Raw genomic sequence first — 23,577 nt, forward strand, 5'->3', positions numbered from 1 at the left:
TTCTACACTCAGTTCTGCCATCGTCAACCTTAGGGTGATGCCACTGAAAGGACAATATAATCAAACTCAGTTATTTCTTACTATAAATAGTTAAGATTTTAAACACATTGTGTTCTTTGTCCCTATTTATTACCCGTGGCTGCACACTTGCATTGCTTCAGTATGCCAGGCTTGTCCTCACTGTTTCTGGGAACCTTCTAATCAAAGGAGGTGGAAAATTCAACCCTAGCTTCTTTTTTTTTTTAAAAAAAAAAAAAAAAAAACAAACAAACAAAAAACTAAAGAAAAACACAACAACAAAGTCTTACTGTTCCTGGATGTTGATTTTTTTGGGAGGTGAATGCACTATAAATACAGTTTAGGAAGCAAAGCCTGAAATGCAGGTTACAGAGAGATGAATTATGCAAATAAAACTGACAGGTGATTCTAGATATCTGATACTATGTTCAGTAGTAATGGCAGAGACATGTCTCAGCACAGAGCCACTTGTTATAAGTGTAATTAATAGTCATTTTTAAGGTGGGGTGGATAATCTGACTTCTGAAGATACTATATAGCACTTTTAAAAGCAGTTGCTAACAAAAGCCTCAAAGCTATGTAATTTGTACCAATAAACTGCTTTCAAAGTGGCAAGAAGTAAAAGGTAATTAAGCTGTTAATTGTTTGTTATTTTAAAATCCCCTCAAACCAATATAAAATTACTTCTTTAAACCTTTACTACTTTTTTAAGTAGCAATAATTAAGGTCTAGAAGCATTTAAGTAGGTCTTACACCATATAATCAGTATTATTTCCATTGTGTTTTCAGAGAGGTAAGGCATTAGAGACCTGGCCTTTGCCTACTGACCAGATGATGCATTTACCAACACAAGTGCAAATCCAGAGTAGCTCCACACACTTTATTTAAAATCTTGACTGGAAAAGACGACTCGGGACAGTGATTTTTAAACTTCTCTGCTGATTTCTCCCTCATTTCTCATATGGCAACAAAATGGCTACAATTTGCAGTATGTAATTTCTCCATTGGGACACACCGATAGGAATAAAAAGTTTAAATATTAACAGCTGGCTTCGACAATGCAATTATTTGACAACGTATGATACTGGTTAAGTCAGTCTCAGAATACCAGAAGGGCTGGTCAATACTAAAAGGGAACATGAATTTAAGGCTAGAAAACATTTGAAAAGCTCAGATTCAGCCTTCAAAGAGATCAAATAAGCTGGAAATATTATAGAAAGCAGGTCTTGCTGAGGAAGCTTATTCTGCTGTCAACTCAGTTATGCTGCAATGGCTTGTTAGTGTCAAATTAGCAAATCCAAGTCTTCCTTTATGTACAATTAATTTTTTGCCTCCATATACTAGAAGGTGCTGGATTCTACATTTTTCCTCATTTTGTGGACATGACTGCTGTTTCCCTGTCACTTAAATGCTAGTGGCTCCAACATGCTGTAAGAGACTGAATTTGGCGTTATTCTGAAGTGGCAGTGAAATGGATACTCTTGCATCGTAGCAAGCAAAGCGTATGCTCGTGCTTAAGTAAAGAATGAATTCCAACTGTATGTCTTTTCCCAGGCAAAGTTTCAGAAAACTAACCTGAATCTCAAAATAATATCACCTATGATGAAACGGTAATTCTGGACATCTGGAATATTTTGGTGTTCTGTGTTTGCTTTCTTACCATTCTAAAGCCATGGCTGCAAGATATTCTTAAGTGAAGGACCGGCAGGTTTTAAACTCTCTAAAGCTTTTCCCCAAAATAGACATTCCAGACTGCACATGAATAAAGGATGAAGCTCCAAGGGCTGTCCTTCAAAGCAGAAGTTTATTCCACTTCTGAATTTCATACAAGTTTGATCTTTCATACTGCACAGACACCTGTAATTCTCTCCCACCCAAAAAAAAAAAAAAAAAAAAAAAAATCACAGCCAAATTGCAGCCATAACATCTGGATCCAGCCTCCTCAATGCCTCAAGTAACGATAAACAGTCAGATATGAGAGGGAGGTAAAGACCAGTAATGTGAGTGGGAGGAGGAAGAGGCAGGATACAGAATTCAGAACCAGATTTAGAGCTCAAGCTCCTTGGCAGGGTTACGTCAGACACCAGCATCAGCTGGAAGAGACCTCAAGGTCTCTAGTTCAACATTTGCTTGAGTAGACACTATCACAACACTTGAGCATGCCCATCCTACCAACAACCCTTGGCTGGCTGTACTTGGAGAGCAAAATACAAATTAAAAAAATCAGCAATAACACTTTATGTTGAAGTAAGTATGGCATGAGACTTCGCGACCAGACAGGCTTCAATCTTCCTCAAGAGATCTTCTTGCTTGTCAGCCTCTTTTGAGGATAGCATTTAATTCAAGGAAAGTGTTTTTGCATTAATAATACATTCTCAATGACTGAGAAGCAAAGCAAATTTCCCTCATTATACCAATACAACATTCACCACTTTACAGCTTTTCGTCATAAACCCTCCAAGCAGCTGAGTTCAGTAAGTTATCGTTACCTACTAAAGGCTGACGGTAGGTAAAGCCAGTCCAAACCAGCTTCCAAAAGAGGGGTGAAACACAAGTGGAAGGAGCACAGCTCAAAAAAAAAAGTGTCTTTCAAGTTAGAAATGCTATTCCATACTCCCCTGATTTCTTGCTGTGCGCTTGCTATTAAAAATAGCAAGCAAAGCGCCTTACTTCTGGAAGTTCACATCCTGATGCATACACAGCCCTCCCTCGGCCACGAGGCTCAAGGCACGCTGCAGTATTGCTCCCGCACTCTATTGAGCGGTCATCATCTCAAGCCACAAGATCTCTACTGAAACATGACGACACCATAACCAGTTTAATTCAATCTGAAGAAAAAAGCCGTAGCTTTCAATGTGTATCCTGCATAAGCATCAAATCATAAGGTTCATCCAAACCTGGGACCTGGGAGAAGAAACTCAATGAATTAGCGTGATGATTTGTACTCTTATTGAGTATAAAGAACACTTCAAAAAAGCAGGGATATAGGAGCTACAGAAAAAGGAAACATCCTTGTATCACTGACAGGAAAATAGTAAACTCTTCAATCATTTTAGTGTACCAGCGTTATTAAAATCTTTATATGTCGAGTGGAAACATTCATTATTATGCCCATCAGGAATATTTTTCATTGTCAAATTACTTTTTACCATGCTAATAAACACAAAGCTTTGCATGTAAAAAATAATCATGTTATCTCATTTATAGGTCAGAAGACACAGACAAAAATAGTTTCTGCAATTCTCCTTAAATAACTAGCTTTTGCATATCAAGTTTTATATGGCACATTAGAAATGAATGCAATTAAGACAGGATTTGAACAGCTGAATAGATAAGGAAAGATAAGAGCAGATAAGAAAAATCTTGCAGTAAGCTAAGCCTTTTGAAAAAAATGCTTTGAAAAAATCAAGTTCATCTTTTGAATTTTCTGGACCCTGAATAAACTAAGGATGAAACAGCTGTATGCAGGTCATTACTCAAAGTATCCACAGATTATGTTTCCAGCCATTAGACATATAAATGGTATGTTAGAAAATGCATTAAATAAATAATCTTAAATTACTCCAGAATTTTATTCAGATTAAATGCAACCTCCACAGCTCCCATGTAACTTGTGGAAGCGGGGTGGAGGAATTTGTCTGCTGCATTTTGTTAATAACCAGATTACTAAATCTTCCCCCCACTTCTATAACATTCAAGCCTGTTACTAGGGTCCTCTTTCCCCCTTTTTTTAGTAATGTGGTAGGTTTGTAGGTAGGAAGGAACATGAGCACGGCCACTTTTCCGTCCTCATCATGAGGTCCATTAGAGCACAGACACTTTCCTGGGTACCGTGTCTACAACCTCCAGCATCAGATAGGCTTGGGTCATTCTCCCATCCAGAACCTGCAGATGGATGCCTCTGGTATTTCAGCAGCTACCAACTAATTTTAATAAAGGTATTAGACCGTTACCTGCTCTTGTAGGTGGCAGCACAGGTTTGCTTATTCGCTAGTCCCACACAGCAACCTGAACTCTTACCATCTTTGAGCCCTCCCAGAACACAGTCGTATTTGTTTTAATTTTAATGTGATTTCTAATGTAAGAGAAACAGACTTTCATTTGCTTTCTGAAATACATGAAAAAATGCATGCAGTGCTAGCTTAGTGCCTTACACTCCCCTTCCTGCATCTTTCAGTGGAGGCTGTGTCTGAGGCACAGGACAAAGCAACCCGTGCAGTACCCCAGTCCAGCCTCAGGGATAAGGTGCTGAGGGGTCAGGCAGCCAAAGTGTTACCCTGCTATATAGAAAACTGGTACCTATACAGAGATGCATAGCCTAGGGCGTGAGGGAGATACTAGAAAAGTCAGGCCATTTATTTACATCCCCAAATGTGCTTCCCCGAGTCAAACTTCAGGCAGCCAGTTTGAGAATGCTGGCTTCAGTAACATGTCCTGTATCTCACACTGCACATCACTGTGAAAGACAGAGAGCATGCAGCTACCTCCTCTATGGAAAGTGAGCTGCTCGGAGAAGCCTCTGACCACCTTGAGAGCAATGCAAGCATACCCCAAAAAAGGGAACAGTTTCATAAGAAAAGTAACCATGCCACTACTTGGCTTACATTACAAAGAAGTAACCAAGATGACTTGTGCAACCCAGTCTTTTCCAAATCAATCTGCATTACTTAAACACACGTCTTCAACAATATGTGCTGCACTCACCTCTAAAATGCACAACGTGTCAGGAAGATGCGTGATGAGGAAGGTTTTGACATGAGCATTCCAAAGAGCTTCAGAACACAAGATACAGCTGGGATCACTAAGATCTTTCCTTTGATCATTGAAGAAAGCCGTGAAGGTGGGACAGTGCACAGCAATCTCCAGAACTGCGTGTTCTCACTTGCCACCTTCTCTCACCTTGTCCACAAAGCCCGTCCACAATCCTAACATTCATCAGCTCTTGATCACAGGTTCAAGGTGAAGATCCTGTCCTTTACAAGCATAGCACGCAGACAGCTGCGCAGGGAAAGCTGGCCCAGGGTGCTGGGTCTGGCCAAGGAAGTTTCAGGGCAGCTCTGGCAGGGAGAGATGGATCAAACCACCTTGGCCATCCACATATCCACAAGACAGTAAGATGCAAAGAGCTCAGACCCGTTTGCTAGTCCCAGGAAGGGCAACCCTGTGCCCTAAGTAATCTGGATCTTACTGCTGTTTTACAGGAGCCCATTTAAAGACCTGAACATTGCATGTCGGTGAATGACAGCACCATGGCTTTTCTGCAGAAGCAAAAAGCCTGCTCCCAGCATTTGTGACTGGAAAGAAAACATGACTCAGATAGCACTACCGTGGCAGCATCTGCCTGGGACAGTCACTCTGCAGAGATGTTCTCTGCATCCATCTCCTCAAAGCACTGATGCTTTGGGACTGTCCAGCAGAAGAGCTGTAAGGCTTCTACCACACAGCCTTCTGAGCACAAGGATGATGTCCCTGAGGGAAGACCCACCGCACAGAAGATGTCTCTCCAACCTGACACTGCTATCCAATAGAGCGGGACCATGGCTCAGAGGACTGACAAGAACACCTCCAGATCTCAGTGGGGTAGCCAACAACATGCTTTAGCTTTGCTGTCCCAGTAGACAAGCCCTGCTGTGTTTCTGAGCTAACAGCACGCATCCTGTGCTGTCAGGAGTCTGCCCTGCACCCAGGTGATGAAACCTCACCAGGGCCACCAGTGCCCAGCACCGACCTCCAGGGAGAACAGAGCACCAAGAACTGGCTGGGCCCTTGCAGAAGAGCCCAGTAGGCAGCATGCCCCTGCCCCCCATGCAACATTGACACATCCAGTCCCCAATCTCCACCTCAGACAAAACAGTAGTAATATGCCTTTTCTCCCTCACTGCCAAAAAAGCGATTTCCCTGTGTCTTCAGGATTACAGAAAAGAGTATAGCACCTTCGGAGGAAGGGAGCTCTCCCTGCAGCAGGGCTAACCTGCAGTCCCTCTCCGCTCCATCCAGAAGCCCAGGGATACATTCCACACTGTGCAGCTTACCTCTTGCTTGGTTGATTTCTTTCCTAGCCTCCGAGTCTGAACATCACTGTGTGACGTTCCATCCCCTGCTAAGCGTCTAACTGTAACTGAAGAATCTGGCAAGTGACCAAGTATCCTTTAACCTCCACATTAACTATTGTTAGCTTTGGCAAAGCCCAGCTTCTGGGATGCCTGGTGTGGTATCGCTTACTGCTGCAGCCTACAGAACTGCTGTAGTGGTGAGATTCAGAAAACAGGGATCAGGTAGCAGATGCAAAGCAGTCCTCACCCACAACGCCCTCCCTTCCTCCATTGCCTAATGGGCTTTGGGAGCAGCTACAACTTTTAAGCATCTCACTGCTGGAAAAGGTTTGGAGGCAGCGAATGTGCAAAGTCAGTCAAAGAAGCTGTAAGTTAGATGAGGCCAAATGTTACTTTTAGATCACCAAGATGTGTTGGTAACATTGCAGCTCCATAAAGTGCTGCTACAATTATTTATCTTCTTGGAGTCAGGAAGAAAGATGTTCATGTCTAGCCAGGTTTGACTGTTGGAAGAAGGCACCGCCTCCTCCTCAGCCCACACCAGGACCCTCTTGCTTGCACTCTTACTGCAACAGTCCTAACAAGAGTAAAGTCTTTAGTCCTGCACCCCACTGCACAAAAACTAGGATATGTCCTTTCATTCTCATGAATGAGTCCAATCAGTGCAATCAGCTATGGCTGCTCTGAGCAGCACTTGAGATAGGTCTTCAGCAATTATTTTTTTTATTTTTTTAACAGAGGACTGCAAGCTTTGTAAAGCATCAGCACCAGCCACAGACAACCAAGTCAACCTGGGATGGCAAATCCTAGGCAGAAAAGTCCACAGCAGTCACCAGGAACAGCTGAATTCAGGGACCAGAAGGTAGGTTTTCTTAAACAGACTTTATGTTGCTTAATATAGCACACACTCTTCCCCAGTATCTGCATAACGCTGAGTTTGAAATGTTCTAAGATTTGCACCAAGGAAGACTGGAGGGGTGGGAGAAGGGCTGCAGGAGGAAGCATTTCAAAAGCAAGTGATGACTTCAGTGAAACACTGTCTACAAGCAGCAGTCCCATAAAACAGGACTTGCAATGCAGAGGCTTGGTTAGCAATGAAAATAAAATGTAAACAAGTCCTCAGTAAGGCAATGCAGTTGCAAGTCCATCTAGGATTAATCATAAAAGCTGAAGATGTGAAGGGCTTAGGCTGGCCCATACCTGCCCTCTGGGGAGACATCCTGCATTGTGCCTCGCTATATGTGTACACAGAATCAGTCCATTAGATCTGCACATCATAGGCCTTCTCAAACTACTCCAACACTAAGCGAGTTTCAAGGATTACTTCAGTGCCAACACAACTGGATTCCTGCTGTGAGCAGACTTCTGCCTTCTAGTTCTCCCATTGAGATGCCAAAGTTGCTTGTCTATTGCCTTTAAGGTCATCTCTACTTTGGAGCTGTCCCGTTCTGGTGCCTTGATTTCTGCTGGGTTTGCTCTAAACATCCCTTTTTTCTGCACAGATAGAGGAAACCCAGGGAGTATTTGTTCCCCACCTCCACCTCATCAAGGAAAATCTCTGGTAAGAGCAAACTGCTGAGATTTATTTTATTATTTTCTTTTCCCCAAAGATTACAGTGTAGTGACTCTTGGTGTTGTCTCACCCCTAATAACCTTTTTGCCAAAGCCAAGAGCCTGGGAACACAGGCTGCTGTGCAGCCCATCTCGCAACTAATGAACACAAGTACCAGTGGCCCAAAAGGCCGCCTTGTTCAGCTGTTCATCACCAACTCAGGCAGTGACTGCACCGTAACAGCCACTATCTGTTTTCACAAGATAGTAATCAGGTGATGCACTCTCAGGTGCTGCTTCTGCCACCAGCTAGCTGGACCCTTTTTCTTTCATTTTACTGCAGATGTTACCTTTCTGCCCCCTGCCCAACCCCAGCTACACGAGCTCCATCATAAGTTCCACAGAGCTTTTTGCCTGCTTGCGTAGTGCATGACAAGGCACATAACGTGTTATACGAAAGTCACAGTCTATTTGTTTCACATCAAGACATGTACCAGTAGGGCATTCAAAAAAGTAAAGGTGTCCCGTCTCAGGTTAACTGTGAAAACAGTGTGGATAATCAAGAAAAATAGTGATGGTAACGTGACTGCTGTAAGCTTCTCACCCAAGTCAAGTCTTTGCAGGTGCACTTTCTTAAAAGAGGTACTTACCTGTCCTCAAACCCTGTTAATGCTATTGATCACTGCCCACAAGAATCTGTACTTTATAGGACATACTGCCTCCATATGATTGAAATAGCTTCCTTCCTTAATCAGCATATAATCAGATATTCCCACACAGGAGAACTATAGCCCTGATTGACAAGACAGTTACAAAAATAAACCTGAGGTTTAAATATAGCTTGCTCAACTCCCTGGAAGGTATGTAGTATTGTGTTATACAAGTCCACCGTCATTTTCCTTGAATTAATATAGTCCATATTCTCCCACTGCCTTGATCTCTATCAATTAAACAGCCACCAGTTTTGTGTTATACAGGAGAGCTGGCAGCTAGGGTTAGGTGGGAATGGCAACAGCAACTAGCCTTCCCTCTGCATGGGCTGACTTACCATCAATACTTGCTTGGCAATTAACACACAGAGATTTTGAGTTCATGTACCAGTTGAATGTGTGATGTCTGATGCAACGGTAGAGGTAGATAAGTAAATAAGCATGCAGGACTACATAGCTATGTATGGAAACAAAATATACATGCCCAACATGAAGGGATATATTTGGGTGAGCTCTACATCTCTTCGTATGCAAACATACGAGATAGAGGGGAAATCATTAAATATTGCCTGCCTTTCTCGGGTGGACAGTTCAATAGCACAATACTCGTTGCATTTGCCCCAATCTATCAGGATGTTCTGATGTGTTAAATATGCAACGTAATGAGGGCAGAGCTCTACAGCCCTGTTCTTCTCGTTTCAGAAAAAAAAAAACTGATTTTTTTTTTTTAAAAAAAAACACATTCTAATCACGAAATGCTTTTCATCTCTTAAAAACCTCCCCATTGCTGAGTGACTAAAAAAAACATGGGACAGACCTCATATTTATTATGCAAATCCTTAGCATTAAGAAAACAAATCACCAACTAACATCTGTCTCACCCTAAAGGGAAATAAATAAATTATATAAAAAAAAAAAAAAGGGACCACAAACACACAGCCCAAACCACCACCCTTCGCCACACTCCGCTACGCCACCGGCCGAATACCACCCGCTGGCGTGGGAAGGGCAGCGCCTCCCCGAGCCCGCTTCCCTGCCGGTGCTGCAATGTACCTACCACAGCGGCACGGCACGGCACGGCACGGCTGCTCCCGGCCCCGTGCCGCGCTCCCGGCCCGGCCACTGCGGTCCTTCCGCCGCCACCTCCCCCCCCCCGCGCCCCGACCCACCTTTCCCTTCCATCGCGGAGCCTTGCGGGCGCCGGGAAGTTGCCGGAAGACGCGCTCCCTCCTCAGCCGAAAGCCCCGAGAGCCCGGCGGGCAGAGCCGGCCGCCGCTGCCTGCTCCGCGGTGGGGACGGCGCCGACACAGCCTCGGAGCTGCAAGCAAGCAAGCGGCGGGGGAGACGGCGTGAGCCGCCGGGTCCCCCGCACCCCCGCCACGGGGGAAGCGGCGCGGAGCGGAACGCGGCCGCGGGGGGAGCGCGTTACCTGGGCGCCGGCGGGAGCTGTCCCTGGCGGAGCGGTGCTGCGGGGGCGAGTGGCTCCGCGGCCCGCCGCGCTGCCTGGCACCGCCCGCATGCGCGCCCCGCCCGCGCCCCGCCTCCGCGGCCCGCACCGCGGCACCGCCGGGCCCCCTGCTGCGGGCTCCGCGGGGCGCGCACGGGGAGCGGCCGCACGCCCCGGCCCCTCGCCCCGCCGCCCGGCCCGTCGCGTTACGCAACGCGGGCGCCAGCACCCGCCGGCCCGTTGCGGGAGCCCCGCCGGGGCGCCCCTTCCCCAGGCGGGCACGACCCGGGGGCAGCATCTGTGCGGCACGGCTGCTGCAGGCACCGGGGCCGCTCCCCCAGGTGGTGCGTGCGCCGCCAGCCCCCGGACCTCTTCCCTCAAACCGGCGGGGTCAGGGGGCCACCGCGCTCGCCCCAGCCTGCCTGTGCCGCTGAGCCCACAGCACCTGCAGACGTGGAGAGGTTCTCTTCCCAGATGCCCAGTCTCAGGTTCAGGCCTTCCCTGGCTGTGTTTTTTCAAGATTAATTATGCTGATTCATAAAACATCCGCCTCATGGCTAGTTTGTGCTTCTCTGCTTTTGCATCCAGCCCCTGGATTTTGTTTCTCCCTTGGCTTAATAAGATAAGCACTCTCCTGCTCGTGAGAAGTTGAAAAAACATTCACCGCCGGGTGCGGGATCAAGTCGCTTCTTCAGAGAACATGGATTGGACTCCTTAAGTTCATCCCTGGTAAGGAAGTTTCTCCACACCAGAATTATTCCGGTAGCTCTTAAGTTTTTCCAGATTTTTCAGCTTTGGTGCAATGGGTATGGTAAAACCCAGCTCTGTGCTTATTTTATGATTAGTGTTACTGAAAAAACAGCTCAAGGCATCCACTGTGCTGGGAGCTGCACACGCAGAGGAGAGATGGCTCCGGCACTGCATAAGTTCCTGAACACAGGAGCAGCAATTCCTCTCTCCTGCTGTTTCCTTATACATCCTGGTGTTTACATTCTCCTTCTCATCTACAGCCCAGTACCGGCAAACCAGTCACTGCAACCCATCCTGCAGACACTGCCTAGAGGCTTTACCTATCCCAGAGCAGAACCCTGGACTCTTTATGGAAGAGAACATCGTGTCCACAATCCCACCTGCGTACGCTGTCCAGGCAGCTCCGAACACCGCTTGCTCCCATCTCAGCTACCACCCCACCAGCTGGCAGGGTACTTCAGTTAGAGATGGTGTCTTAGTGCAAGAACATGCCCCTGAAAATGAACTAGAAACAGCCCAGCTGGGTGAAGACCCGTCACATAAAGTTCACACAGTAAACTTGTAGGAGCCAGTTAATAAATCGTATGCTATCACAAAGAATAACATTACTTTCATTTTATTTCCAGACTGAACATTCAGGTTCTATAGGTGAGCTTTGACTCAAAATGCACTATAAAAGAACTGACAAAGCAGACTTAGACTTTATGACTTGACCAAAGGTTGAAGTAAATTTCTATTGTTTCTTCAGTTTCTTTCATTGACTGGTGGGATCCTATTTCCCCATTGCTATGTCTTTATCCACCATCAATGCCAAAGTGACCAGACTACGCTTCCAGGGCCAACCTGTGTGCTACTTTGGAAAAGCAAAGGAACAATAACTCTTTCAAGGTCTATTAGTCCTTACTAATGGTCCAAAATGCAATCAGAATATACAGCAGAGTGCTCAATAACTCCTCAGCCAGTTCTTTTAAAACTCCAGGACTCAAGTTATCAACTCCCACAGGTTAAAACCAGACAAACTCCCAGAGGACGTTAAGGTTCCTGGCATCCAAGTTCAAGAACAATTTTCAACAGGAGGAAGTGAGGGCAAAGAAACACCCTAGCTTTTAAGGTACGCCCAGGCTAGTTACCAAGAACATAATCTGAGGCACCATTTGTAATATCAGACCAAGGGACCAAGAGACTCCTTTCAAAGCTGTGTGCTCCCTGCAAAGCTAAAAGCCATTAATAATTCAGCTTCACAGAAAAATCTGGGAGACAGTTCCTAGCTGCAAGCATCAGGCTGAGCCCCACTGCCATGGGAATACGTGAAAACCAACTTTCCCAAACATAGGAAATATATTTTTCCAGTGTCCTGAAAGGGACAGGCACAACATGCTCTCCATTTGCAAAGGTAGGCTGCTTTCTTCTAGAGTTTTTCTTTATGCAGGTTCTCTTCAATGGAGAAGTACATGAATTAGGAGTTCAGAGGGTTGCCCTTTGGGAGTAAGGCAAAACAAACATTTCTGTTGATTTTTGGTTTGCTTTTGAGCTCTCAAGCATTTCTTCCTTTGAGGTAACAGCAGGTAGGTGCTCAGTTCAAGCAAAACACCCAAATCCACCAATCCACACACTCATTTTCAATCACAGTTTATCAGATGTCTTTCTGGGTCACATGTGGGACATCACAAGTTCCATTCCAGGTCATGAAACCATCACAAAGCCTTTGAGGTAACATGTTCTTAAAATAAAAAGGCAGCTTGAAGAGAGAGGGCCCTCCTGATGCAGAACACAGACAAAGCCTCTTCAAGGCTTCTCTCCTCAATACAAAGAAGCAAACTCAAGGGAACAAATCCAGTGGGTATTTTCCCCTCCCTTGCCATTTACAGGCCACCTTTCAAACTACTTCTCAGTAGAAAGGAATATAATATGGGCTGTGCTTTACTCTAGATTTCAACCATGAATCCTGCATTAGAGTATCAAACAAGCCGGACCAGCTTGAGGTAATCACTGGTTCTCCTCTAGCCCCTCAGGAAAGTCAGATCTGTGTCTACCGTGGCTTTGCAAATAACAAGCATCAAACAAAGATACACACATTAGTGACATCTCAGTAGTGCACCAAGTTGTTCTCAAAACCGCAGAGAGACAAAGCATTGCAGCACTTGAGAGATGCAGATGTGCTAAGCCCGGACTCCTTCCCATCCACACATTTTCAGCCAAAGTGGAAGGAGAACTTCTCAAGCACCACTCTCCTGTACCACATGGCTGCCAGGGGTGCTTCCCTCGCTTGCCAGCTGTTTTCCTCACATGTTCAAGCTCTCAAAGTGAGCCGATATCATGGTACAAATAAGAAGGTGGCTCAGTTCAGGCATAAACCACCCCGTGCAGACCCTCCTCTTCATAATGCTTCAGTATGTCCTTGGCCAGATCATGGCATGGAGATTACTATTTGGGAAAGGCAGAATTATTCACCCTTGATATTAGTCCTGAGTTGTCTGTGTGGGGCTGCCAGTACAGAGCTTCTTCAGGGCCACCTGCACTGTTCTATCAGCAGGACTTTTGCCCAGCACACACTACTGGAGACCTGCCCGCCCCACCAGACCAACACGCTTTGGTCAAGAGTGGTCTACAGAGCTGCTCCCTCGCCCCAGCAGTATCAGGATAGCGTACAGGGAGGTAAGGTCTCTGCTTGGCAGAGAGGAGCTCAGCCTGTACAAACGAGAGGGAACAGCAAGTGCTCGGTCTGGCTGCTCTCGCATGGCGCTCCGGAGGTAGAAATATTAACCAGGCCTCCAGTCCCTGAGGAACCTGCTGGTTCTCCCATTGATGGTGGATGCTGGGCAGAACCCACCACCTGTGGCAGTCGATGCTGCCTGCCACCTTCCCACATCTCACCTCTGGAAGCGGCTGTCTTAGGAGCAACCCCAAGCACAGGCATGTAAAAGCCAAGTGGTCATTTTGGCATTGCTGCAGACAGTAAGCCCACATGATGTTCATACATGGTCTCCCAGCTGCTGCTGCTCCTGCCCATCTGCTACCCTGGCACAGTGCCTCCTTGTCTAGAGGAAACCTCCATTCATGAGGGCAGAATCACCAGCCAGCTTGCAAGGTCGTGCATGTAGCCACACACACACTGCCATGTCTGCGTGAGGCTGGATGTGCCAGGAGGAAGCAGATCAGTGATGGTATTTCATCTGCTCAGCCCCGGTTTCTGGTGGTGACCATCCAAAATGGCATCAGGCACAGAGGCACAATCTCAAGTGCCAAGGGACCCAGCTTCTGTACCAAGCTCGGCACAAAACTGGCCATAAGCCAGCTTTGGCGGTTCTTTGATTTCAAGGGAGTGTGAATCTAGGTACCAAGGTGTCAGCCTGTTCTCAAACTGCCCGTAAGGAGCTTCAGCACCCAGATCAGACTTCCCACCTAGAGAGAGCTGCTCTCACTGCAGGCAGCAGACAGGCACTTGTCCTGCCCAGAGCTTAAAGACGGTGTTCCTTAACAACAATGAACAACAGCTCAATCAAAAAGGAGTTGCACTGGGTTCTGACCAAGGGGAAGGAAATAACTATGAACCTTGATGTTCAGTGTGGGTCTAAGCTTGAAACCAGCTGCAATGGGGAGCAGGACTCAGCCAAGTGCTTCTGGAAGTCCTTTTTTTGGACTCCAAAGCATCTATTCTCCAAATTGGCATCATTAGCTAACTGCCATTGTTAGCCAGCAGAACAGATTTCTTTAGGACAGAAAACAAAACAGCTCTGTACCACACCATGCTCAGAAGATGTCCACGTGCCATGAGCTGTGCTCAGATAAGCACAAGCCAAAGCAGCAGGTTCCAAGAAAGTAGGCCATGACACAGCAGCAGCAGGAAGGACCTCTAACACTACTGAAAAAGTAAAGAACACAGTGGGGGAAGAGAGGAGTAAACAGATACTAGAAGGTTTTTTTATATAGGTAGAGTAAAATACAAAGAACATTCTACAAGCTGTAATCCAACACCCTGAGGATGACATACTTAGCTTCTGATTATGAAGAAAAACAATTACTACATCATCAGCTGATGTCACTTCCTTACATCATCAAAGTAGTTGCTAGAAGCATAGCTTAAGTTCATCAGGAGCTGGGGTGTGGAACAAAGACTAAAGAAAGCCACAACCATTGAGCAAGTACAGTCAATTTAATCACATAAAATTATTGATCAAATGTTGTTGAGATTCATCAGTCAGTATTATATTAATAAAGGAAAAAAGCACCAAAGTCACAAAAGTACCAAAACAAGGGAGTAGTTTTGCAATTACTTGTAACTAACTTAAATTATTGAGGAAGAAAGTCACAGATGGAGGTAACCATCTTGTATTAACACAGAGGAAGGTCTTTCCGAGCACCAGCATTGGCCTAGTAGAGTACCACCAGCTTTCTTCTGCTACTGTTCTTCATCAACATCCATGTACACCCATTGACATTGACAAGAGTCTTGATGACAGCTTCAATGGTAGTTGGATTTCATCCAAAAAGCTCAACTCCTGGTTTTAGTTTTCTGTGAGGTACTGAGCACCCTGAACTCCAAGTCCAGGGAAGCTGGAGGTTGTTCTCAGGCCTTGCAGCAAAATATTTGTGTTTTCAGGGCTAGCTCTCAGACTCTCCGAGATCCACCCCAGACTTCTAGTTATTCGGTCTGGTAAATAAATTCACCTCCCCTGCCAAGTGGGGACAGGGAAGAAGGTGTCTGAAGTCAGGTTGCTATACCTTTATAAAAGCTGAAGATTTTCATGTAAAAAGGAAAAATACAAAAAGCTGCTGGATAGAGCTACTCAAGCACTGGCCCCTTTTTGACTTGATTAAAAAAGGTAATTATGTATGTTTGGAATGCTTTACAAGGAAAAAATACCCAAACCATCACAGGGCAGAGGCAGGAAGGGTCTTCCTGATGGCAGCTCAGCCCTCTAAAGAGCCAGGTGCTCAAATGCTTGCAGGGAATAGACTATTTATCTTAAAATCCTATTTGCCTATGCCTGTTTCCTACAACAACAAACTATTAGCTCATCACTACTCTACAGCCATCAGGGCTGAGTAACATTCTTATTCTTTACCTGGTATTTCAAGAAATCATAGCAGACTGACCTCTGCTGAGGCCCAAATCCCTGGAGGCAATTTCTTTGCCTTATTCCTACCATGGAAGAGCCATTTCTAGAGCACCAAACTCCACCTCAGACTCCACAGTCCTGCAAGGCAGGTACTGAATGGGGACTGACACCCATCAAAATCCTGTGCATGTGCCAGGCTCTTCCAGTGTTGCTGAGGTAGGGGACAAGCAGAGCCTTGGGCACAGAGTAATCTCCTATTTGACTCCAACATTTTTTTTTCCACTTGCCTACATTTACCCTGCTCATTTTAATGCTGTGTTTTCCAGAACCTTACAAAATAACAAATGCAATAAAGCCTGCAGAGCCAAGACCATTAGCATCAGTGTATTCGTAGTGCAGCCTTCTCGTGCCTCAGGGAATCAGATCTTTCTGTGATAATTCAAGCTGAAACACAGAGTTTGTCCAAATACAAGAGGCAGATAAGTGCTGTTTGATACCAGCACCACTGACAGCCATTTGGCCAGACCAGTTCAGAGCTTGAATTTCACTTGGCAAATGTAACAAAAAAATATTGAGAAGTGAAATTCATATAAAAGTGAAATGTCATAGAAAACAAGGGGAAGAGGAGTGAAGAAAGGAGAAGGGCTGAGCTCTCCCCTCAAAAATCAAATCCACAGGAACAGACAGAATCCACAGAGCACCTTCATCCCTGACACGAAAGGCTGCAAGCTAAGGGGACACCTCTTCATGCCTCTAGGAGAAACCTGACCATTGAAGTGAATATTCTAAGTTTTGCCTTGCCTGGGTAAATCCTGACCCCTAAAGCCATTTCAACCTACACCAGCTTCCAGCAGCTCTGCAATGTGAAGATGATGATGTTTTCTGCTCCAGTGTCTTTTTTAAGTGGGATATAAACTATGTGGTGAGTATATGAGCTCTTGTGACAACCTAGATTGAGCTGCAAGGACAACACTTCCCTTGAAGGTAAAGGGGTCTGGCACCGACAGGAAAGCACCAGTCAGACCCAGAATACCCATGAAGACTCTAATTTAAAGCTCAGGGAATCGTGGTTTCCAACCAGCACAGTATCCAGAAATGGACTTGAGCTGCCACCTGTTCCCCAGTCTGCCAGACACAGGCAAACTTCAATGGGGGGTTGTTTGATTTGCTTATACACATACGTAGCAATTTCTTTAAGCCTTGCTTTCCATGATTGGTGGGATCTCATTGAATCCATCCCAGAAGCCTGGGCTGCAACCAACCCAAGCAGTGTGAAAATCACTATGCCTGACCCTGAAAGGATGAAAACCATTTGGAGGCTCTTGCTTGCTCCCCCCTTGGCAGCTGTGGCCACACTATGGCCAAGAGGTGCAGGGGAGTTCCAGTTGCATCACACATCTGCACAACCAAACCACACACCTTTAACACAGGACTTGCAGAGCATGACTGCTTAGAAGGAGCTCAGCTTTACCTGGTCAGTACAACCCTTCTCCTTGCCATAGGTGGAGTAAACATAGCAACCTGTAGTGTTTTCCAAACATTGCAGTGGCATCTTCTAAGTGACGGTTAAATATAAATGTAGAAAAATAGTGGAGATTCTTCCTTGAATCTGGGATTATACTCAGTGTAACCAGCAAGTTATTTAAATCTTGTTCATGCTACAGCAGTTTTCTATTTCTGCTCTTGTTGCAGACCTTACAGCAAGGGATGAAGCAAGGCTGAGATCATGGGCAGCATGTGTAACCTCCTGCCAGTTAGATGTTCAAATGGACTACAGCCAGCGTAGCACTGAGTTGGAAGAACCACATGCTACTGTGCAGATTCTTCCTTTAGTCTACAGAGTCCACCACACATTAAGTATAAAAGATTGTTTTCCCATCACGGAGAGCTGCCCAGGTTGGGTTTCTGAGGTCTTTTCAAGAGCCAGGTCCAGAAAGCGCTCAACTTACCACCTAGACAAGATCAGAAAGACTCATGTTTCTCTGCCTGAATTCCAGCCTTGCCCTTGAAGACCCTGCTCTGGCAGAAGCCCTGGCATAGCAGAGCTTTTTGGCTGTGTCAGTGCTGCACAAATCTGCCATGCAGACCAGAACTGGACATGACAGCCAGCTGAGAGGATATGTCAAGGAGCACAGTCCTGCCAGTACCCATCCCAGCCATGCCCACAGCTGATCTCCATGTGTTTCAGGAGGGTCAGAACAGGATCGCTGTTGTCCTTCCCCAGGATCACATTTTCTACTGCACATAAAATTAGTCTTTCATCCCCAGCATTTCTAGAACCCTTTTCTTAGTGACTGATGAGGTAAAAGGGTATTTATGTTTCTTAGTCAAAGCGGTTATCTTTCCAAACTAAAATACCAGAACTAAGCAGCAAGCTTTAGCAAACAGTGCTAAGAGGATATTCCTCTCTTGTCAGAGGAGCAGCTGTGCAGAGAATGAATGGTGGGAAGAAGAAAATAGCTCCTTGGGCATTTTTTACAGTATTTGCTGCATTAGTGGTTGGCTGTACAGAAACACAACTCCAAGAGATATTTTCCTAGGCTAGGGAAAGGGCCACCTTGGAAGCAACGTTCAGCATAGACACGAGGATCCTGACATCACTCCCATCAAGGGGGAAAAACAGTGTCAGTAATGAGGGTTTGTGTGGTGTGGAAGAAGGAAGGTATGCATTAAAATAGCTATGACCTGAGAATCCAGTGACATGAGGCAAGTGACACGCAGGTTGAGGGCCTAATGGCAACATCTATTCTCACTGGAAAAGCAGGAAGGGACTGGAGGTGAGGGAACACTGAAGGGCTCTGCCCTAAGACTGAAGCAAATAGCTGCATCTTTACAGAGATCCTCAAGATAGACCTGTCTCCTCCTGTTCTCAGACTGAGAAGAGGTGACAAGGCAACCACAAAGGCAATTTACTGCTTGGATGAGATCAGTTAAACAAGATGTAAAGGAAGGAGAGAAAGTGCCCAAGGACAGAGTGATATGGGACACTTGTACAAATTTAGACTGGAAAAGGCCAAAAGGGAAGAACAGCATCCTCCAAGGGACACTGTGGAAGACAGTCTAGGGAGGCAAGGGAAGAACAGAGGAAGAACATCCCAAGTGCTAAGAGTAAGGACAGGGGAGGAAAGAAGGGCTGACTGATGAAGGTATTTTGCAAGTCAAGGTGCAGAGATAGGCTGTATTTAGAGAAACACGTGGGGGCTTGCATACGAAGTTTGTTTTGGAAGGAAGAGCTGCCAGAAGAGAGGGTGGACTGAAGGGGAAGAATAACAGCATGGATAAGAATAGATACATGGAGTCTGGGAGTTGAGAGAAGGTGCCTGTGCTCACATCCAAGAGACAAGGACAAGAAAGGGGAGCACATCATCTCGAATTTCTTCTTAAACTTAGAAGAAGAGATTTTGGTCAGAAAAAGAAATGAAGGCAGAGGAGGAGGGTTTGGACTGACTCAAGGTGGCAGGAAGCCAGTTGTGACTGAATCCCCTGCCAGGAAGAAAGCTAGAGAAGGAAAACTATTTAGTCAGCAAGGTGGCAAAACTGGAAAAGTTTAACACCACCAGCATGGCAATAGGATTTGAAACCCTCCAAGCAACAGCAGTAGAGGAAGCCAAGGCTAGAGTGAACTAGGACTGGGAATCAACAAGCTCCACATTGCGGTGGGATGAGAAGACAAGAAGTTCAGGATGACAGGACGTCAGCTGTAGCAATCAAAAGGACAGACAGCAAGGAAATAAGAAGGTGCAATGTCAAGGCTGAGAGCAGCAGAAACACCAAGTGATGGGACGTGCAGCCAACTGGCAGCAGCAAAAAAAAAGCCAGTAGCAACAGCAAGTAGGAAAAGCAATGAGGTTGTTTTCCAGTGGGAAGATGTTTCCTGCCAGCACCAAGAAAGCACCAGCTGGCAAACAGCTCCAAAATAAAAGCATTTGCTGGAAACACTTACTGATCCTGAAGATTCCCCTTGTCATGAATATGTAAGCAACAAAATCACCTCCTCAATGCGGTGCTCAGGGTGCCACCTCTAAGGGGACAGCACCAGGTAGGAGTCGTGCTGAACTGAAACACCCTGGGCCAGCGCACACAGACTCCTTCCCCAGGCAGCCCTCCAGCCTGCGAGCTCCAGCTAAGCCATCTCCCCCGTTCCCGGCTGCAGCCCTCCCACACGCACGAAGCATCGCAATCCTGGCATCTGCACGCAGACATGAGCCACATTTGCCACATGGAGGAAAGCTGTCACCTCCCTGCCCAGCACCCAGGCTTGCCATTGCCACCTGCTATTCCTCCCCTTCCCGAAGCACCATTCTCTCCGGTGGTGGGTGTTTTGTTTTGTTTTGAGGGTGGTTTTTTGTTGTTGTTGTTCCTCCTTCCCCTGCTTTCAGCTTCTTCTCACTCCTGCGCTAGGACGAGCCTCCTTCCCCAAACACAGCCGAGCGCCGCGCTGTCTCACAGCTGCCCCGTGCTTCCCCCAACCGTTATGACCCAGGGGGGCGAGCACCCCCACAGCGGTACGTGCCCAGCCCCGGCAGGGACCATCACAGCCGTCCTGCGGCACCGGCCGCCGCCCGAGGCCACCCGTGCGTGAGCCCCTGCCCCCTCCTGGCTGCGACACGAAGTGCCGGGCTGGCCTCCCCATCCCCTGCGCTGCGCGCAGCACCAGCACCTCCTGGAAGCTCGTATTTACGCTCTAGGCTTATTTTAACAATCCTTGCAAAGCTGCAGGTCTGCACAGGATACATATTTTATACCTCTACGCATATTAGCATTCCTCAAATGTCTTTCCAATAGATCACATGTATGCGCTGTGGTAAAAGCTCAGCGTAAATTGTGACACTCAGCTATGCATGGAGATGTTCCAAGCGCATCCGTTACCCTCTAGCCTGTATCTTGCAGCATGCATCCCAAATCCTAAGGCACTACCAATCACCCTTGAATAAGACACTGCCTAGCTACTTAACTACTAGGCCAGGTTCATAGAGTGCATGGGAAAAGTTGCCTTTTTATATTCCATTTAGTAGTTCCTGTTCCCATGTGCACATATTTAGGTGGGTCTCACAAGGTGGTCTTAATTTATTTCAGGTTTGGGGAAGCTGAATACATTGGTTACCAGTTTTTCTGTAGGACCTGACACTTTTAAGTGTCAGGCAGTCTAAATCCCTGTATTTGGACCAAATTAAATGTCATGAACACAGCCGCCCTTTTAAGCGCTTCTATAAACATGTACCCAAGCAGCTTTATTCCCAACTCACACCGAGAGAGCCTTTGCCAGACATTGGATCAGGACATGGATCACTTTACCCGGCTCTCCCACAGAAGTAGAGGCAGGACTCCTTGCCTATCTGAGAGGCAGGTTAACACCATCTATTCTTACTCAACTGGATCATTCTCTTCGCCATCCCAATTTGTTTAAATTAGCATCACACATCAGTTTCCTCACACACACTTTGAAAATTTGAAGAAAGCAAATGCAGGAATCCGTGTTGCCCCAAGCCACTCAATAACTGACTTCTTCCCTACAGCGAGAAACAACAGGAGACTCCAGTTGCAATACCAGTGGCAACGCTGCACTATCATACGTGTATATTTGTTTAAATGTATTACAGATATTGCCACAAAGAGTTCCAAGTACCACAGATGCACAAGCGGGAAATCACCCATTATTCCTGCCTGATCCTGGCCTTGCAATCCCCATCCTGATTAAATTACTGAGGCTAGGATTATCAGCAAGATAATCAGATGCAGCGTCTAATCTGGATAACCCAGCATTACTGGGCCCCACAACACAGGATTTCACTGACCACTCTGCTATGGGCATTCCAGAGCATTACATCTCATTTCTTCACTTAAAGGATTCAAACACACAAGAGACTTGTGCAGAGGGGAATGTTAAGGAACATACATTTTTAGTCAAACGCAGTAGCTTGCTCAACTGCTGTGGTTCTGAGACACCCCAGATCCAGCAGAATCAGGAGTTCAGAGCAATCGTTTATCTGAACATTTTATTGTTTATTTAGAGGCTCCAGAATCTACAACTTTTTTAATAAAGCCTCAAGGTATCAGCCCATATTGTCAGGAGCAGGTAGGTGCAGGTACATCTGTACCAAAGCAACGGCATTGTCCAAATAGCTCTTTTTCATCTGGATACCTCCCTTGACCCTCCTCCAAGCTTTCAGTTTCCTTGGCCTTACCAATATATGTGCTTGTAGGTAGCCATCAGGCCTCCCACAAGGGAGACCCCAAGGACAGGGACAAGATCTGGAAGTAAGGATTATTTTGCACTTGGAAGAGTTCAGTATAGTGACAAAAAGTTTGTCAAAATTCTTTGCCCATCACCTGCATGCATTGCTCAACCCCCACTCTTGCTTCCCCTTAGCTGAGATTTTCCTTCCCACGTTTCTACAAGTTTGTCATTCTGTAACACAAGATAGAAGCTCAGTGATACTCTGAAAAGAAGGTCCAGCTTTGGGAATCCGAACCTTGGCTAGCTGCTCCGCTGCACAGCAAGCAGGGTTTTGTTCAGCAACAAAATGGCCTGGACAGGGCACAAAGACAGAAAATTAACCTGATCTTTCACCAAGTCCTCCATTGTTCCCAGGCAGCATGAGAGAGTATTTTAAAATCTCCTTTGCAGGCACGCACAGTCTGAACTCCTGTTCTGCTCAAAAAATGAATCACTTAGAGGCTTCCATCACCTTATCAAAGTCCCTAGTGGCCCCTGCCTGCCCTCCCATGAAGAGTTTGATCTCCTTTTAGGAAGAGGATAAAGCTGTCCTTGAGCAAAGCTGCTTTTCAGTGAAGTATTGTGCTGGTTTTATGAGAACATCAGACACCTCCAGGTGTCCCTCAGACACGTATCTATCAATAGTTGCAGCTCAGATTTTTTCCAAGCAGCTCACAGAAAACAGTTTGTAGGCATCTGATTTCTGTTTGAAGGGCACGTTAGAAATGCGATTCACAGAAGAGATGTCTAGATTACATTTCTGATGCTGCATAACTATGTGGGTCCATCTTATCTCCAATTACAAGGGCAAGCAGGGAGAAGAGAACTGGGAAGGAAGAAGTTGAGCTGAGAACAGATGAAAGCATTACTGGCTGCCATCAGTTCATGCTCACTGCCAAAAGCAAGGTCAGGCAATATTACCTTTCTGCCTCGTTAAAAATCTCAAAGGTAAAAGGGCACTATCATTTCAAGAACATAAATGGCTGCATGAAACAATCTTCTCTCCCACCAGAGATGAGGGCTTGTTACCCAAGATAACCAAATCCTTCAGCAATTACAAAAATCCACAAGACCTGGAGCATCACTGCTGGTTTAGCCCAGCTCCATACGGAAATCAACAGCTCTCACTCACTAAGCATCAGGGATGGGAAACAGGAACAGCAGCCAGCCGGGGTCAGATGCCGAGGAGCGAGCATATTTATAGCAAGACTGTACATCATGCGTTTATACACAGCAGGTAAAACAAGAACTGATAAAGATACACACTTCCCATTAGATTTTCAGATTCATCCAGAGGCTGGAACTCAGAAAAGAGAAACTCCCTTTCTACCACCTGTAATGGGAATCAGTAGGTAAGAACAATACCCATAAGGAAGATTAAAAATGCATCAAAAAGATGTCTAGAAGCAGCTGCTAGAGCCTTATAGGAGGGAGGGGATAGAAGAAAGAAGATGATGGCTTTTCTTTTCATACTCTTACATTAGAACTCTGAAGTTGAGAACTGCAGCTTCTCTCCATATCCACTGCTGTGCTAATCGGGCTATGCAGGGAGCAACAACTGCACCTACCACCTCTGGCCTACAGATCTGCCTGAAATCCTTACGTCAGGACCAACAGAACCAGCCTCTCCAGCACTTTGTGAATTTACTTCTCTGGGGGTTTGTTTGCATTTTTAACAAGTTTTTATTTACCCATAAGGAAATTCTCCCTTGGGTCCACACCCTCAAGGCAGGTCACGTGAAGGATTCACTGAGAAATCAGGCAGCAACTG

General features: G+C 46.0%; 1 protein-coding gene across 3 annotated transcripts in view; it reads right to left on the minus strand.

Moving 5' to 3' along the window:
* FGF12 (fibroblast growth factor 12) overlaps positions 1 to 9,897 on the minus strand; it is a 228,028-nt gene extending 218,131 nt beyond the window's left edge. The window contains exons 1-2 of one of the 3 annotated variants that reach the window (XM_080410567.1): positions 9,762 to 9,897; positions 9,502 to 9,650 (exon numbers count right to left, since the gene is read on the minus strand). In XM_080410567.1, coding sequence (XP_080266693.1) covers positions 9,502 to 9,514 — 13 coding nt within the window. In that variant the 5' untranslated portion in view covers positions 9,515 to 9,650; positions 9,762 to 9,897. Of the gene's footprint in view, positions 1 to 5,951; positions 5,977 to 9,501; positions 9,711 to 9,761 lie in introns of those variants that run through there. The other 2 variants (XM_080410568.1, XM_080410570.1) reach the window with 2 other exon arrangements.
* Between the last annotated feature and the right edge of the window lie 13,680 nt (positions 9,898 to 23,577).

The sequence above is a fragment of the Falco punctatus genome (genome assembly GCF_963210335.1).
Source record: "Falco punctatus genome assembly, chromosome: 13".
Lineage (NCBI taxonomy): Eukaryota > Metazoa > Chordata > Aves > Falconiformes > Falconidae > Falco > Falco punctatus.